Source organism: Vulpes lagopus, chromosome 10, assembly GCF_018345385.1.
Source record: "Vulpes lagopus strain Blue_001 chromosome 10, ASM1834538v1, whole genome shotgun sequence".
Lineage (NCBI taxonomy): Eukaryota > Metazoa > Chordata > Mammalia > Carnivora > Canidae > Vulpes > Vulpes lagopus.
The window spans coordinates 15675052-15694280 of NC_054833.1; the positions used below are offsets into that span (position 1 = coordinate 15675052).

The 19229-nt window shown below is 37.0% G+C and overlaps 1 protein-coding gene across 1 annotated transcript in view; it reads left to right on the plus strand.

Annotated features, from left to right (window-relative positions):
* The first annotated feature begins 400 nt into the window (after positions 1–400).
* MAK (male germ cell associated kinase) overlaps positions 401–19229 on the plus strand; it is a 52905-nt gene continuing 34076 nt past the window's right edge. Inside the window, exons 1-5 of the mRNA XM_041769842.1 lie at positions 401–456; positions 989–1315; positions 12948–13002; positions 13702–13823; positions 16242–16321. Coding sequence (XP_041625776.1) covers positions 1215–1315; positions 12948–13002; positions 13702–13823; positions 16242–16321 — 358 coding nt within the window. The 5' untranslated portion in view covers positions 401–456; positions 989–1214. The remainder of the gene's footprint in view (positions 457–988; positions 1316–12947; positions 13003–13701; positions 13824–16241; positions 16322–19229) is intronic.

The following is a 19229-nucleotide window of genomic DNA, read 5'->3' on the forward strand; positions in this document are numbered from 1 at the left end:
GGACTCCAGGATCGCGCCCTGGGCCAAAGGCAGGCGCTAAACCGCTGAGCCACCCAGGGATCCCCAGAATGACAGAGATTTTTAAAAGCAATACAAGAATGATAAATTCTAGGTATGAAAATGAGAAGTGGTTCCTTGAAGTGTAGAACTAAGAGAGAACAAAGGGATGAAACTATTGAATGTTGTACTCGGGTACACCGTAAAGCCACCCTTTGTTCTGTTTTTCTTTAATTGCAGTAATCAGAACCTACTTGAAACCTGTACCCTTCTAATATATACAGATCCACAATCCTTTATCTGTTGTTTCAGAATTCACAAAGCTCTGAAGAAATGAAAAATTTGAAATAAATTCGTACAACACTGCAACGTAATGCGACCTGATGATGTGATGCCGGCGTAGCCTTCATTTATTTTACCGAGTGTCCAGTCTGTACATTTTTCTGCAGCCTCATTAAGGTACTGCTTTGGAGGTGTTCCATAACCTGTGGAATATTCCCCGTATTACTTTTCTAAAATGTACAGATTCATGGATTCCAGACACATCCAGCCCAGGAGTATCACAAATAAGGGATCATGGGCCAAATTAAATGTAATATAAAAATTGATTCCAAGAATGGATTTAGTGTAGTTAGTTGTCTGATTTTCCAGTGTCTGATTTGGAATAATATAGATTATGTTCAGTATAGAAAGAATCCTACAAATCATGAAGCCAGTATTTACTGAATATTCATGGGATAAATAGCATAGCACCATGTAAATGAAGTATTCATAAATGAGTATTATCAGTCTGTTATATGTAGACTGCATTCCAAGGACTACTGACAAACACATTGGTATTTATATTATAATTCTTCCCTGTGCTTAGATTACCAGTAAATTTTTTGAAGAGATTCATTAATGAACATTTTTATTCATTAATAAAAGAGATTCATAAATGAAAGAGATTCACTAGTGAAAATTTTCATTCTTGTTGTGTTTTTTTTAATAGGGTGTTCATAAGAATGGAAGCACTGTTTCCTTGCCAGATTCCTTATTGGTATATCTCATGAACCTACATAATCTTGGGGAAGAGCCTGTGTCTAATGATGACAAACCTGTCACCCATGTAGCAACAACCATCTGAGGGGAAGAAACAAAAATAAATAAGCTTTTAAATTTATATTCAACAAAGGAATCATTTCAGTCAACAACTTCTGTTGCATTATTTTTCCAAGATGAACCGATACACAACCATGAGACAGTTGGGGGACGGGACCTATGGGAGTGTGCTGATGGGCAAGAGTAACGAATCTGGAGAGCTGGTGGCCATCAAAAGGTACTGTGTGTGACACTGCCAAGTGTGAAGCTCTGATCTTTCTTTTCCTTTTCTTTAGAAAGTGCTCCAGTTTAGAGCCCCTGCTAGTTTGGCTAATGTGGAATGCCATCCTGGAGAAACACTGCCAGAAAGGAGTTCTGCTTATCCCCACGTATATTGTTTTAGTTTTTTGGTTTGTCCAGCTACATTGATAAATCAAAAAAATACAAGTGCTTTGCCTTTTATGCGTAATAAATATGAACCGAAACTGAAGGTAATGTTTGGAAATTTTTTAGAATTTCAAGTTGAGTGCAGAGTAGAGTTTATTAATTCCTAAAAACAACAGGCCTCAAAAATCAGATGGTGTTCATAGTATCAAATTGAGTTCTGAAAGGTGTATGGTATTTTCCTAAGCTTACCAATGAAAGAGAATTTATTATTATAAACTTAATTATTTCTTCTTAATCTATAGTATTTGTTATCTGTTGTACATACAAACAAATTAACCCAATGCTTAGTGATTTAAAACAAGAACAGACATTTATTAATTCCAGTTTCTGGGGGCCAGGAACTTAGGAGTAGCTTAGCTGGATGGCTATGGCTCCAGGTCTCTCGTGTGGTGGCAGTCATCTGAAGGCCACCCTGGGCCTGCACGTCCACTTGGAAGGCAGCTCACTGGATTAGTGGACTAGAGCTGCTACAATGAAGAACCGCAGACTGGGTGGCTTATACAGAGACTTAATTCCTCACAGTTCTGGGAGGCTGGAAGTCAGAGATTATATTTTCAGCGGGGGCAGTTTCTTCTGAGGCCTCTTTCCCTGGCTTGTAAATGGCTGTGTTCTTCCTGTGTCCACACAGGATCTTCCCTCTGTCTATATCTGAGTCCTAATCTTCTTCTTATATAAGGATACCAGTAATATCGGATTAGGACCCACCGTAAAGGCCTCGTTTAACCTTAGTTAATTCTTTAAAGTCTATCTCTAAATACAGTCAGGTACTGGGAGTCACAGCGTCACCATAGGGATTTGGTGGGGGAAATTTTAGCTAATAATAGGCTACTGTGATGAAGTTTAAGCCTCAGACAGTGTGGCTTCAACAGGGGAAATTTACAGATTTAACAATTCTGGAGACTGAAAGTCTAAAATTAAGGTGTCCACGGGCTTGTTCCTTCTGAGGATCCATTCTAGTCTCTCTCCTTGGCTTTTATATGGCATTTCCTCCCCGCGTCTCTTCCACACGGTCTTCCTTCTGTGCATATGTCTAGGTCCAAATTTTCCCTTTTTGTAAGGACACCAGTCATATTGGATTAAGGTTCACCCTACTCACTTCACTTTAGCTTCCCTGCCTCTGTAAAAGCCCTTTCTGATAAGGTCGCATTCTGAGATGCAAAGGGTTAGGACGTCACCATATAAATTTTTTGGGGGGGTGGTGGGGGGCACAGTTTAGCCCACAACACTCACTCACATGGTTGACAAGTGGCCTCTTAACATGGGCCTCTACAGGGAGTTGTTTGAGTCCTCTCAGGACACAGCAGTCGGCTGCAACCAGACTGAGTCCCAGAGACCAATTACTTCAACCAAATGATGACAATCTAAATTTTTTTTTTTTTAATTTATGATAGTCACAGAGAGAGAGAGAGAGAGAGAGGCAGAGACACAGGCAGAGGGAGAAGCAGGCTCCATGCACCGGGAGCCCGACGTGGGATTCGATCCCAGGTCTCCAGGATCGCGCCCTGGGCCAAAGGCAGGCGCCAAACCGCTGCGCCACCCAGGGATCCCAATGATGACAATCTAAAATTTAAATGCTTTAACAAATGCTGATCAAATGTTAAAGACTTTAAAATATCATGACCTAAAGCATTACAAGGAAATAATTTCATAAAATATTGTTGGTAGCTATTATTCTCAAGTAAATGTATAATGTGCAATAACTGAAATGAAATATTTACCAAATAGGCCTAGTAAAATTCAATACCCACCCATGACTGGGGGGAAGAAAGCGCTTAGCAAATATGAATAAAAAGAAACTAACCTGATAAGTCTCATACAATTCATCATCTTTATGGTGAAATACTAGAAGTACTGCTAGTAAAGTTGGTTTTAAGACCATACTGCCCACTATATTGCTACTAATTAAGATTGGTTTGGTGATCTTAATTAATTAATGCAATAAGAGAAAAAAAAGTGAGGCATCAGTATATGCCAAAATGAGATGAAATCATCCTTATTTATAGATTACATAATTGTATAAGCTCACACAAATACTTCATTATGCATAAATAAATTTATACATATAAATATTTTTAGTATATGTGCTGCTGAAGCAAGTACTATATAAAATATTTTTAAAGAACTGGAGAGACACATACAGTTCATGAAAGCTGAGTCTTCTGTGGGAGGTGGTAAAAAAATGAGAATGAGGTTAGATCTGCTGGAATCATGTAAGGTTATTACCATTGTTCTGTTTTATTTAACAAAATGGCCATTATTCCTGTGGGTGGCAAAATCATGTGTTTTACTGGTTCGTTTCATAAAATAGGGAATCGAGCCTTACCTGGGTAGATCTAGATAAAGCCTTGAAAGCCCTGAGAAGTTAAATAAATTGACAGCTGGGAAGAGGCCATAAGCATAACTTAGGAATGCTTTGGTGTATGAAATTAAAAAAAAAAAAAAAACCTAATCAAAAGTAACTTAGATAGGGATTTACTTTACTTACATAATAAAAAGTCTCAAGGTGGGCAGCCTAGGGCTGGTACCTTGTCCATGCTGTTTTCACAGACCTAAGTTCTCTTCAAAACATAGCTGCCTCACCACTCTTCAGAAGGCTTCTGGTTACTTCTCATTGGCCGCAAGTGTGTCACAGAGCACACCTGGCTAGAAGGGAGGCTGGGAATCGGAGTACTTAGCTGGGTATTATGTATCTCCATAGAAAAACTGAGCTGTGACAGTAAAGAGGAAGAGTAGTTTTTGGATAATCAACTCCCAGTGTCTACCACACTCAATATCTACTATGTGCTAGATAGTGTTCCTTTTTTTAAAAAAAAAAATTTATTTATTCATGAGAGACAGAAAGAGAGAGAGAGAGAGTCAGAGACAAAGGCAGAGGGAGAAGCAGGCTCCATGCAGGGAGCCCAACGTGGGACTTGATCCCGGGTCTCCAGAATCACACCCTCGGCTGAAGGCAGCGCTAAACCTCTGAGCCACCCGGGCTGCCCTAGATAGTGTTCCTAACTTAAGTAAGGACACAGCAAAAATGAATGCAAAGGGGAGGAGTCATGTGGAAGGCTTGAAAAAATTTCAAATGTTCATTCAAAATATAATTGTTAAGCTCCTGCTATGCTGGTGCTCAGGACAAAATGGGAATGAGATAGATGAGTTACACTGTAGTGAGGAAAACCAACAAATTAAACACGTTACAATATAAAACGTGGTAAGTCCAATGATGGAGGAATAATGGGTCCCAGGGAAACATAGAGAAGTGATGCTGAAGAAGTATGCTGGAAGGCTTCCCATAGAAAGGGAGATTCCAAGAATCAGAAAAAAATTGCAGGAAAAAAGGAGGCAGGGGCACCTGGGTGGCTCAGTTGGTTGAGTGTCCGACTCTTGGTTTCAGCTCAGGTCATGATCTCTGGGTCACAGGATCAAGGCCTGAGTTAGGCTCCACATTGAGCACAGAGTCTGCCTTAGATTCTCTTTCTCCCTCTGCCCACCCCTGCTACTTTTGCTTTCTCTCTCTCTCTCTCTCTCTCTCTCTCTCTCTCTCTCAAATAAATAGATAGATGATAGATAGATAGATAAGATCTTTAATTTTTTTTTTGAAAAAGAGAGAAGAATGCTTTAAGAAGCAAGCATAATATCTATGAAGGCTTAGAGGTGAGAGAACATGAATGCTTACGTAGGGCTGAATAACTGCAAGAAGCATAGGTGGCTGGAGTGTAGATTCAGAGTGGGGGCAGAGGAGAGACATGAAGCTCAAGGGTGAAGTCATAAAGCCAGATTAAGGACTTTGTATATCTTAACTAGAAGGTGATGGAGGACTTTAAGCAGGAGAGTTGATGTGATAAAATATTGCTTCAGAATGGATCCCTTTAGCAAAAGAGTGGATACTGGATCAAAGGTGACCAGTCAGGAGACTGGTGCAGTCATCTTGGTTAGAGGTGGTAGTGACCTGATCAAGGAAGACAGCATTGGGTATGGATGTATGGGCTCTATAGTGATTGGGCTTAGGGGGAAAGGAATAAAGTGTGTGCAAGAGCCTAGGCTAATTCCTGGGATTCTTAAATGTGTAGTGGTAGTGCCATTCACTATGACAGGGGAAATCACAGGCTTAGGGGTAAAGCTGGGTTCACCTTTGGATATAATGACTTTAAGATGCCTACAGGTAACTGAATATTTGCATCAGTACGGGTCTGGGCTGGCAATTTGGGAATTATTAGTCTATGGATAATAATTGAAGCTATACAGAAGGAGAAGAAAAGAGGTTTTCATATGGAACTCTAAGGAATCCCAGCATATAAAGTGTGGGCCCTGGAAGGGGGGCTCACAGAGAAGACTGAAAGGGAGCCACCAGAGAAGTAGGGAGAAAACCAGGAGAGTGTAGGAAACATCTGGACCCAAAGAAAAAATTAAAAAAGAAGTGCTCAACTAGAGACTAATAACTAATGACTGAAAAACATCTAGATTAGTTAGGAATGTTTCTTGCTTACTGTAAGTGACAAATATGTAAATTAATATCAAGTGACAGAAACAGTAGCTTAAATAAGTAGATTACTTTTCTTCCATCTCAGGAAATCTGGATTTGATGATTCCAGTGCTCTTTCAAAAGGGTTCAACTGCATACTGAATCTAGGCCTCTTCTATCTCCTTCATGCTAAGCTATTAGCAATTCTTTGCCCTCAAACGTGTCACTTAATGGCCACATTATGACTACTTCACTTCTGGGCATTACATCTATGTTCCAGGATGGGAAGAAGGGAGAATAATACCAGCAAACTCTTCTCTCAAGTTCTAAGTAAATTTGTTTCCCAGAAGACCCCAAATTACTTCCCCTTACATCTTATTGGCTAGAAATGGATCACGTGTTCTCCCTTCAGTAGGAAAGAGGCTAGGGGGTGAGAATCTACTCTTCTAGCTTCCGTAGTAGGAGGCAAAAGGGAGGATAGAAGTGGCTTTCTGGTATCCAAACAAATATTGGTGTTCTTTGGATTTGGAGAATATGACATTAGTGGCTATGATGACATTTTTTCTAGTGAAAGAGAAGTGGAGATAAGCCAGATTGCAATAGGGCAAGGAGTAGTAAAAAGTGGGGTAGTAGAGGCATTGAATGGATAGTCATGGAGTACATGTCACCTAGTCGCTAAAAAAGTCATAGAAGGCTTTTCTCAGTAAGAATCCCCCTGAGAATATATGGGATGAATACTAATGTGGGGCCACTGGGGGCATGTACATGACTTTCCTTCCTGCCTTCACCCAGGTGTACAGAGAGCAGAGACTGAAGGAAGTCAGGGTAGGAGGGGAAGAAGGTTGGGAGAGGAGGACATCAGAATATGTAGGTGTTATCGAGGGGACAGTGGTGGGAAGGCTGATCATGAGATCCAAGCTGGAGGAGGAGGCACGTAGAGCCAAGTGTGGAACAAGTGAGCATATACAGCACATCCAGTGGTAATGATAGTAAAAGGATAGGAGGCAGAGTGTAAAGTTTCAAAGGCTGAGATCTTAGAGGGTAGAACCATTTCTCACGATAGCAGGGTGCTTATGAGAGACTGTGGCATCATAGAAATGAACAGCTCTTTGGAGTTAAGAACTGTGAAGCCAGGCTACTGGCAGGGTTATCGATATGAATGGTCACTCTAGCCATTACTCCTAAAATTCTAGACAAGACATTATCTTAGGATAGTTTTTGACCCTATTTTGCCTGTAAGAGTCATAATGGCGCTTGCATTGGCTCAATTGGCTATGCCATTTCTCTCAGGACTGATGCAAAGCAATAAACTCAACTTGAGATACTAGACCCCTTATATTCCATTCTCTGTGTATCCCTTTTTGTTACTGAAACAATCTATATCCCATAATATCCAATTAGGACCATCACCTTGTGCTTCACTGTAGAAAAATTTAGGCACTGCAAATTTAGGCCACAAATATTGTAGGTATACAATATCCATCCATGTTGGATTAAAACTTTAAATAAATTCCGTGTTGAATACATTTTATGTAGCAGATGGAGGAGTTGCCTATCTTTAATCTTCAAAGTGGGTAATAAGCATGTTCTCTTGAAGGGAAACAGATTATCTTGAAGAAGGTATTTTTCATTCTGAAACCCTTTTATTTTTTTATTTTTTTTTTCTGAAACCCTTTTAAATAGAAGAATCAGGAGTTGGATGTTGCGGGGGTGGGTGGCATTAGATTAGACAATTAAGAACGATGTTTGAGTTGTGAAGTGGAGGAGAGTCTGAGTGCTAGCACAGTATGGAGACGGCCAGGAAAAATAAAGGTGTGGCTTGGCAGCTGGTAGATGTTGGACAGAGTTGGTGTAATTTGAGACGTGAACATGGGAAGAAAGTCTGTACTTGATCAGTAAGCAGAGGGCAAGGCTTTTGAGCAATCTTTAAATCCCATCGAACTGGCTAGAATGAGCTGGTGGATGAGTGGTTAGAAGCTGAGAGGACACTATAAGGAACAAGATAAAAGGTACCTTTCTGAAAATTTCCCTTGGGAAAATTTTAATTCCTATCACTGGCAAGAAACCTTGTACTATCTGCTGTCATTGAAAAGCAGTAACATAATTCATTCTAGTGTATGGTAGTAAGATCCTCTTATCTCATTAAATTTAAAATATGTATTAAGTATTTAACTTAATTAGAAGGCGATTCTATTTTGGAGGGTCTCCAGTTTGTGGGATGGTTCCTCATGTGAGTCCATCTGTGAGTATAGAAATTCATCCAGTCATTTAGTAAATATTTATTAAGCGCTTACTGAATGCCAAAAACTGATCTAGGCATGTGGGGGTATCTTCAAGGAGCTTTAATCTCAGGAAAGGGTAGGACTGAACATAATAAGTAACTATTGTATAGTGTAAATAATTATTGTATAGTATAAAAATAACTATTATATAGTATGTTAGAAGTGGTAAGTGCTGTGGAGAAAAAGAGCAGAAACACTGACCTAGTAGTAGGTCATCCTTTCTTTAGATGAGTAGCTGGGAATAGTCAGGCAAATTAACCCAGGGCATTAATAATAAAGATCAGCCTGAAATGGTCTTTTATTTCTTTGCCCAGCCAGCTCTTTCTAGGTCTGTCTGGTGGAAATTTTTGTTTTTCCAGTCTTTTGGCTTTTTACTTGCTGGTACATTCTGTCTTTCAGGTCTCAGCTGACATATATTGCCTTATCAAAAGGCCGGACCATTAAATTGTTAAGAGTCCCTTATCTCCTGGTCCTTAAACTAATTTGTCTGTTTTGTGTTAACTAGTCTAAAACCTATTTTGTGTTAGTTGGGAGGCGCCATGGTAACCATCTCTGGTTCTGGTTTGTGCATTGCCCTGGCACATAGTAGGTTTTGAATGAATGAATAAATGAAAGTGCAAAAAGGCAGGGGATCTAAAAGGAAGCACCTTTTCTTATCTATTCTACCAAACTGGTTTAATTTCTTAAATTCTTCACACTGGTTGAAGAAATTGGATAATTGTTTTATAAGGAAACTTCAGTATTTGTTGCATATAGATACACGCATTGCCTTAGGGTGCTATTGATGAGAAATAGTAATTGCTGGAAAGAAAGCATATTAGAATATGTGGATGTAGCTAATACAGATCTTCAAATAGAATAAAAATTTCAACTTGTACTAAATTGGAAAAGAACTCGACTAGTCTTTCAAACAGATTTTTTAAAATTTTATAATTTTTATACATATAACACAGATTATATGTGCAGTTTTGGATGGATTTGATCATTTTCTTAAATTTCTTTTATATATTTGAACTGACTTTAAATTTATCATTGTGCTATATTTACCTTATCATTTTAGTGAGATATTTATAAATGTATGGCATGGTGAAGTAGTCTGTAAACCATCAATTTCTTCAACCTCCATAAATTTCTAGCACCTTAATAAGTATAAATGAAATCCTGATTCACTAAGGATATTTTAGAAATAATAGCAGTGATACTCTTCATGTCTTATTGTAGCTGATCATAAATACTGGTAAAAACAAGAACATCCAGTATTTACTGAGCGCTGAACTCTAGGCAGTTTGCAAGAGGCTTTTCATACACAGTAGTTTCTACTTTGTAAGTATGGAATTAGAGATACAGAATGGTCAATGGGTAACCTGTGCAAGGTCACACAATCAGTGAGTCACTAGATTCAGTCACTTAATCGAGCAGGGCAGTTCAGCAGCCCACATTCTTAACTACCATGGCATGCTGCCAATTCTTTGTGCCACCATTCCTTTACTCATTTCCTTACCCTGTGTATTATACTCTTGTTGGGGCTCTGAATAATTTCTATAAGAATTTAATCAATAAAGGTCACTTTTAGCTTCCTGAGAATCTTCTAGAACATCTCAATTAGGTGATTACACTGCTAAATGAAAACAGTAGGGCATGTAGGGGCTTTATTTATTTTTAAGATATATTTACTCATTTGAGAGAGTGTGCACATGAGTGTGAGGAGGGGCAGAAAGAGATGGAGAGAACCTCAAGCAGACTCCCATTGAGCATGCAGCCTGAGGCAGTGTTTGATCCCAGGACCCTGAGATCATGAACTGAGCTGAAATCATGAATCAGATGCTTAACTGACTGAGCCACCCAGGTGCCCCTAGAGTCCTTATTTTCATAATCCAAATGACAAATCCTTAATAATTTCTATACTCAAAGAAACATCTCTTAGAACATAAATCTTTTTTGTCTCTCATTTTGCATGGTTACTAAAAATCTCACAAAAAGTACAACCTTTATCTGTGGCATATATGCTGGAATTATTTTGTTACCTTTATTACTTTTGGTATATTTATCTCTAATGGTAACATTGAGAGATAGAGGAGGGAAAACAAAGAACAAAATTCAAGAAATCAACCTTCTAAATGGGAGAAGATATTTGCAAATAATATATTTGATGAGAGATTAACATCTAAAATATATAAAGAACTTGGGCAGCCCAGGTGGCTTAGTGGTTTAGCGCTGCCTTCAGCCCAAGGCGTGATCCTGGAGACCTGGGATCAAGTCCCACGTCAGGCTCCATGCATGGAACCTGCTTCTCCCTCTGCCTGTGTCTCTGCCTCTCTCTCTCTCTCTGTGTCTCTCATGAATAAATAAATAAAAATCTTTAAATAAAATAAAATAAAATATATAAAGAACTTATACAACTCAATACCAAAAAACCAAATAATCCAATTAAAAAGTAGATGAGGACCTGCATAGACATTTATCCAAAGAAAAATGACCAATTGGCACATGAAAAGTTGCTTAGTGTCACTAATCATCAGGAAAATTCAAATCAAATATACAATGAGATATCACCTCACATTTTTTGTCAGAATGACTAAAATCAAAAAGATAAGAAAGAGCAAGTGTTGGTAAGGATGTGGAGAAAATGGAACCCTTGTGCATTGTTGGTAGGAATGTAAACTGGTACAATCATTGTGGAAAATAGTATGGAGGTTCCTCAAAAAATTAAAAATAGAATTCCCTTGATCTAGGTATTCCATTACTGGGTATTTACTCCCCTAAACCCCCCCTAATCTGACAAGATATATGCATCCCTGTTTACTGCAGCATTATTTACAATAACCAAGATATGAAAACAACTCAAGTATCCATTGATAAATGAATGGATAAAGAAGATGTGGCATGTATATATATACATATATGTGTGTATATGTGTATATGAATATTACTCAGCCATCAAAAAGAATGAAATCTTGCTATTTGGAATGACATGGATGGAGCTAGAGAGTATTATGCTAAATGTTATTTAAGGCAGTCAGAGAAAGATAAATACCACATATGATTTTACTCATATGTAGAATTTAAGAAACAAAACAAACAAGCAGAGGGAGGAAAAAAGAGAGGTGGGGGCAAACCTGAAAACTCTTAACTATAAAGAACAAACTGATGGTGACCAGGGCGGAGGTGGGGTGTGTGTGAAATAGGTGATGGGGAGGGCACTTGTTGTGATGAGCACTTGGTGTTGTATGGATGTGTTGAGCCACTATACTACACAACTGAAACTAATATGACACTATATGTTAACTAACTTAATATAAATAGAAACTTTAAAAGGATGAAGAAGATGTATATATACACAATGGAATATTACTCAGCTATAAAAAAGAATGAAATCTTACCATTTATTAGAACATGGATGGGCCTAGAGAGTACTATGATGCTAAGTAAAGTAAGTCAGAGAGGAACAAATACATGAAATATGTTTTCAGGGCAGCCCTGGTGGTGCAGCAGTTTGGCGCCGCCTGCAGCCTGGGGTGTGATCCTGGAGACCCGGGATCGAGTCCCACATCGGGCTCCCTGCATGGAGCCTGCTTCTCCCTCTGCCTGTGTCTCTGCCTCTCTCTTTGTGTCTATGAATAAATAAGTAAAATCTTAAAAAATAAAATAAAACCTTAAAAAAAAGAAATATGTTTTCATGTATATGTGGAATCTAAAAGAAAATTTAAAAAAATAAAAAAACATGCTCCTAAAATTAGAGAACAAACTAGTTGTTGCAGGTTGAAGGAGTAGATGAGAGAAATAGAAGGGGATTAAGAGGTATAAAATTGCAGTTATAAAATAAAAAAGTTACAGAGAGGAAAAGTTAGAGCAAAGGAAATATAGTTAATAATACTGTAATAATGTCATGTGGTGACAGATGGTGACTACACTTAGCATGGTGAGCATTTCACAATGTACATAATTGTTGAATCACTATGTTAGATATCTGAAACTAATGTAACATTGTATGTCAACTATACTTCAATAATAAAAATCAAGAAAAACATTTTTTTAAAAGAGAGCTCTTTCTAAAGTTTTGTTGCTTCTGAATTTTTATTGACCTGAATCATTTTACTTAATGGACTTCTCGTTTAAAGTGGAAGCAATGATACAGAAGTTGTCATATCAAATTATTTCACTAAATTTGCTACCAAAATTTGTGATTTTCTTCCCCCCTCCACCTTAGTGTTTCATATTTACCTGTTCTAGAAAGTGGAAATTTGGAAGGGGCCCTTTTAGAAGGGCCTCTTACAATTTAACTGATCAGGGATATGTGAGAACACACCCAGAAAGGATGGTTAATAGTAATCCTTTCACCATTGTGTTTAAAGCAGAACTTCAGATATAACATAATTGCGAACCAGTCCCAAACAGCCTTGAGATATAGAGAAGGGAGGTGACTTCCTTTTAAGGAGGAGGGAGAGGGATCCCTGGGTGGCGCAGCGGTTTGGTGCATGGAGCCTGCTTCTCCCTCTGCCTGTGTCTCTGCCTCTCTCTCTCTGTGTGTGTGACTATCATAAATAAATAAATTTAAAAAAAAAAAAAAAAGGAGGAGGGAGAGAGAGATCACAGCTTGCCCGAAGTGAATAGTAGAGTAGGAAAGCCAACATCGTAATTTGTGTTTCAAATCCTCTGTTTCTGTGCACTGAAGTTTTCTTGTTTGATTTCAGAATGAAGAGAAAGTTCTATTCTTGGGATGAATGTATGAATTTGAGAGAAGTTAAGGTAAAATCCTGCTGATGAAAAGAACCAAAGAGGCCTTCCCTCTGCCTTACCCTGTCTCGTTTCTGAGGATGGTAGCTAAAGGGATTGTTCTGTTCTTTGTGGGAAGCAGTCCAAAAATAACTGTTATTTCTTTTTTTTTTCTTTATCTTCCTAAGTAAAGTAATTTCTCATTTGTTATCTGAATGTCAGTGAAGGACAGAAAAAAAACACTATACCCTCATATTTGAACATATACTCTCACTTTTAAAATAGCATTTTCATTCATGTCATCAAAGGAAAGACAACTTTTAATTAATACATACCATTTCTTTCTATTTTATGCTATATGACTTGGGTAAATTTTTATGTATGGAATTTCACATTGTTAAGTCAGAAAAAACTTAGGCCTGTTGAATAGACTGAGAAAAAAATGTGACAGATTGAAATATTTGGTAGGTATTATTTACTTGGTTTATTTTTGTACCTCATTCGTTACTTAAAACAATTACCACTTACTTTAGATTGGTGTTCTAAGATGTTAGTCATGTAAAATATTATATAAAAACTTCAAATTTTATATAAGATATTATATAAAAACATTAAAACTTCATGAATTCAGAAGTAATGGAAGATAACGTAAGGTAATTATCATAGAGATTGATGAGATTTTGACAACTTCTATAACTTTAAGAATTCTAATGCTTATTTGCTGTGTTACAGTCTCTGAAGAAACTCAATCATGCCAATGTGATTAAACTAAAAGAAGTTATCCGAGAAAATGACCATCTCTATTTTATATTTGAATATATGAAAGAAAACCTCTATCAATTAATGAAAGACAGGTATGTCTTTATTTTATAAAAATGATGTTTTCTCTGTTATCTCCTCTATGAGTTTGTTGAATCCCTTCATATGTCACACTTTACAGTGTACAGATTTATCACTCCAAGAGGAGGATCTAAATTAATTAGCTGTTACCTTTATAACCTTGAAGAACCAGCCTTGACATAGTCACCATTTTTCTGATGTAAACATACACACTATCTATCTATCCATACTTTCTGAAACAAAATCTATCTATATTTTGGCTTATTGTGTGGCTTATTTGTTTTTTTAAGAAGGCTCCACACCCAGCATGGAGCCCAACATGGGGCTTGAACTCACGACCCTGAGATCAAGACCTGAGCTGAGATCAAGACTCAGACACCTAAATGGCTGAGCCACCCAAGTGTCCCCAAAATCTTTCTATACTTTTAATACTAATAAAGCTGGCTGTGGACAAAATTGAGATTACTTTTATTGCTCTCACAAGCATTTTGTGAAGGTTAATGAAAGGAGGGAGGAAGGAATGAGGCAGTTTTCATGAAGGGATCTAATAAGTTCATTTATTAGAATGTTTAAGTGGGGGACACCTGAGTGACTCAGTGGTTGAAGTGTCTGCCTTCTGCTCAGGTTGTGATCCCTGGGTCCTGGGATCGAGTCCCGCTTCTCCCTCTGCCTATGTCTCTGCCCCTCTCTCTGTGTCTCTCATGAAAAAATAAATAAAATCTTTTTTTTAAAAAAATGAATGTTTAAGTGAATGATAAAACAATGTTACTACCAGTGCCAAACAAATTCTCATTTTCATTTTTAAACCCATGAACAGAATCTCTAAAGCGGGAGAGCTTTAGTCATCTGCCATGAATTTGGGGACATTAGTATATCGGTGGTAGCTATCAGTCACACGTGGGAGACTACTGTCCATTTTACCTGCTTTTAAAGCCAGGTTTATTCAACAAAAGATGCTAAGATACTTCAGAAATATATTTCCCAGTGGGATGATGACTGCTCTCTCTATATTCCTTTCATACATACACATAAACACACTCGAGGTAATCCTTAGGGATGGTGAGTGAATTTTTCTTTTGTCATATTTTTCCTTCTTTCAAAAAAAATACTTAGTAAATGCCTGTTATGTTCCATAGGCTGGTATCATTACAACATTCATAGCAGTTAAAATAAAAGTAAGGAAAATATCTGTGCCTCAAATCAGTGTTTATTTTTCTAGAGTTCTTTCTATCCCCTGGGATACAGGTATGCTGGTTTTTTACATAATTGCAATTTTAGTGGTGATCATTTTTTTAAATTTTTTTAATTAATTAATTTATTTATGATAGTCACAGAGAGAGAGAGAGGCAGAGACACAGGCAGAGGGAGAAGCAGGCTCCATGCACCGGGAGCCCAATGCGGGACTCGATCCTGGGTCTCCAGGATCGCGCCCCGGGCCAAAGGCAGTCGCCAAACCGCTGCGCCACCCAGGGATCCCGGTGATCATTTTTTTAGTTAATTGATTCACTTACAATCATTTTGTTATGCTGATATATAACCTTAACAGTTAACTACAGTTAATATGTTCTGTTAAATGACTATACCATGCTTCACTTATATCTACTACTTAAAAGAAATAACTATCAATGGGAGAATAGATTGGTAATTGAAGTGTGTAATATTGATGGGATTATTTTGTAGCCATTAAAAGTGATCATTATAAAGATTATGAAAATGCCCATGAGTGGATAAAAAATGGAAATCAAAATTGTAATTATGTAACATTGATACCTAATATAAAAGCTATGCATACAAATGCATTAGAACTAGATTAGAATATTAAAAAATCATAATCAGGTGATAGGCAATCTTAAATGATATATATTAATTTTTATATTGTATATTTTTGATCAGATGTTGAAATATCTGGTATATATTAAGTAAAATATATTGTTAAAATTAATTTCACCTGTTTTATCGCTTTGTTAATTTGGCTACTAGAAAAAATTTAAATGCGTAAGGGTTTCTCATTTGTGACTCTTACTGTATTTCCAGTGGATGGTACCAGTAGACAATATAGAACTGAAGCAGTTATGCCCCTAAAATCTTAAAGCCTACATAATACAGATTTGCACACTTGACTTATCTGTTGGTTATCAGTTTTCCAATTTACTTTGCTCCTCTCGGGACAGTTTAAAATTCAGCTGTTGAATATTTGTGTAGTACATTCATTATTGGATTTGAGAGTTTTTACCAAACATCAAAACAAACAAAAATTCTAATTGTCACGTTTTAGATGTATAACCTGTAACAACTATAAAGCTATAAATCACACCTTTAACCACTCTCTTGAAGCCAACAGGGGCTCCAGGGGAGGAGGAACATCTGCCTTTTTGTTTTGGTTGGTTGGTTAATAGAATTACATGAAGGTTTATTTGTTCATGTCTTTACAGAAACAAGCTGTTCCCTGAGTCAGTCATCAGAAATATTATGTATCAAATATTGCAAGGGCTGGCATTTATCCATAAACACGGTAGGTTTAAATTTCATCTCCCTCCATCTTTATATTACTGTCAAGGTCATGCCCAGGAATTTTAAGCTGTTAAATAATGTTATATTGAATAACTACAAATTTGCAGTATGTGGCTATACACACTGACATTTTTATCTTAAAAACTTAGAATTTCTATAATTCTATATAAAATAGAATTGCTGTAATCTACAACTATCTTCCTCCGTAGCAGAATTTGTAAATTTGTAAATTTGATAATTTACTCTCAGCATAAACCCGTCCCTACAACCTCATCTCCAGTTTTACCAAGGAAATGAAAAAAAGCAAACAAAAATGCCCTAAGAAAAGATTGGAATGCTTTGATCACATGACCACTTGTTAACATTTAAATAGTTTAAAGCACCAGTGCTATGGTATTTTATAGTTTTCTTAGTATTTACATTTGGTTGTTTCTGTTCTTCGAGTAAAATTAAAGTGATTGTTCCTATTTTTATACATTTCTTATTTATGTGATCTTCATTTATAGCTTTTTATGTTTATCTAACCAATTAGTCCAGAAAGTTAACATGCTTATTATGAAAATTTTTATCAAATGTTTGTTTAGAATCACTAGATGTTTAGATATTAAATTGAAAGAGGTTGTGCTAGACCATTGCTGCGTTATGACCAGAAGCATTAGAAAATCACCATCATTAGCGTCCTTTCCTGTTTTATCTCATATTTTATATTTTCTCTTTTCCCCTTTAACTGCTACAGGAAATAATTTATTTTCCAAAAATTCTATTTATTGTTTATTCCATGTAAGCATTGTCAGAACATTCCCGAATCCCACTTTTTTGTCCTTTAAAAGTCGAAAGCCTGTGATAATATACTCTAATCCATTACTAAAAGTCAGTCATTTGTTAATTATTTGGAAACAAAGGATATATGCTATCTTATTTGTTGATAATGGATTTCCAATCTTCAACCTGTTTTTAAATACTGGCCAGTATGGTAACTCATGATATTTGCCTGCATTAACTTATGCCAGTAGAAAAAGTGTGGTGTAGAAAAATCAAAAGCATTATGACTTATTTGAATTTTAGAAATAGCTTTGTGATTTATTGATATTTTTAAGGATAGTAATAAAACTGACTTAGATTCCTTGGATATATATGAACTACTAGCAAATTCAGAGCATAAGTGATTGAAGGAAGAATTTAGCTTGGGGTTAAAAATTGCTGCTAAAAGTAAATAACATGAATAATGAATGTACAGTTGATTATACAACTAATGACACAGAGATTTGGGACACTAGACTCCAAGGACAATAGACATTTTTACAAAAGCTACATTATTCTTGCTATAGTGGATAAGCATCTCAGATGTAATGCTTCGAGTAAGTATTTTTTAAATAGTAGCTGTCAAAAAAACAAGATTAATATTTCAGTTAAAATAGTACCAAGTTACCGATATATAGTAGTGAGAATGGGGAAAACCTCAACTGTACAAATATGCTGGTTTTATTCTCTATGATTTTATGGATTATGTCGCTTTACTCACCACCACATGTGCTTCTATCCCTGTCTTCATGTTATGAAAGTGCAGCGTATTTCCCTTGAAAGTTCGTAAAATAGATATCAACAACTATTTTGAGTAAGAAGTGCCAGATAAACTGAGTACAGAACTGCTATAGATGTCACGAACATAGAGCCCACACTGGCTTAGAAGGAAGCAAAAAGCTTAGTTTAAACTTTGACTTAAAAAATTTAAGCTGAAAGCTACATGAAAACCCCCTCACAACGATCACCTACAATGGATGACCAGGCCACTTCTTGATTCTCCCAATCGCAAGGTCATTAGAATACAGCTCATCTGTGTACAGCCAGGGTGCTATAGATCTCCCTTAGAAATGTATAAAGGCTTTCATCTTCCTGAGTTTTCTGGCTCATTTTCATTGATCTTCCTTTTAGCTTCAGTAACCACTTATTTTACATATTGAATTGATAAGTAACCATAAAGCTGCTACCGGGGGAAAACTGAGCTGTTAAATAAAATAATTACAGGGATCCCTGGGTGGCGCAGCAGTTTGGTGCCTGCCTTTGGCCCAGGGCGCGATCCTGGAGACCCGGGATCGAGTCCCACGTCCGGCTCCCGGTGCATGGAGCCTGTTTCTCCCTCTGCCTGTGTCTCTGCCTCTCTCTCTCTCCCTGTGTGTGACTATCATAAATAAATAAAAATTAAAAAAAAAAGATTAAAAAAAATAATTACAAATATTTGTAAATGAAAGCTGTTAAATAAAATAATTGTAACTAATGATAAGTCAAAGAATTGGCTAAAATGCATGGAGTTCCATTTTTGTTTATTTTTTTTTAAAGATTTTATTTATTTATTCATGAGAGACACAGAGAGAGAGAGAGGCAGAGACACAGGCAGAGGGATAAGCAGGTTCTTTTTTTTTTTTTTAAGGAGAAGCAGGTTCTATGCAGGGATCCAATATGGGACTCCATCCCGGGAGTCCAGAATCACGTCCCAGGTCAAAGGCAAGCGCTAAACTGCTGAGCCACCCAGGTGTCCCTCATTTTTGTTTAATAGATTTTTCAAAGAAGTGACATAGCTTGATTATGCAGCTTTCTTCAGGCTTTAATTAGCCTCCTCCTCTCTGGGCCTCTACCTCCTCCTTTACTACACAATAGTGACCATAATACCTCCTGAAAGCTGTTGTGCAGATGAATGGAGATAATCATAAAGTGGCAATATCTAGCCCATTGCTTGAACTTACTGGATTCACAAATATAAATATGTGTTAAATGGGTATTTTTAATGACTTCATATACTGTGTGAACTTTCTTACCAAATTATTTTGAAAGCAGAGTCCCACGTCCATCACTTTTTAGACAATAAATATGGTTTCTTTTTTTCTCCTAAGTTCACATTCTTTTTTTTTTTT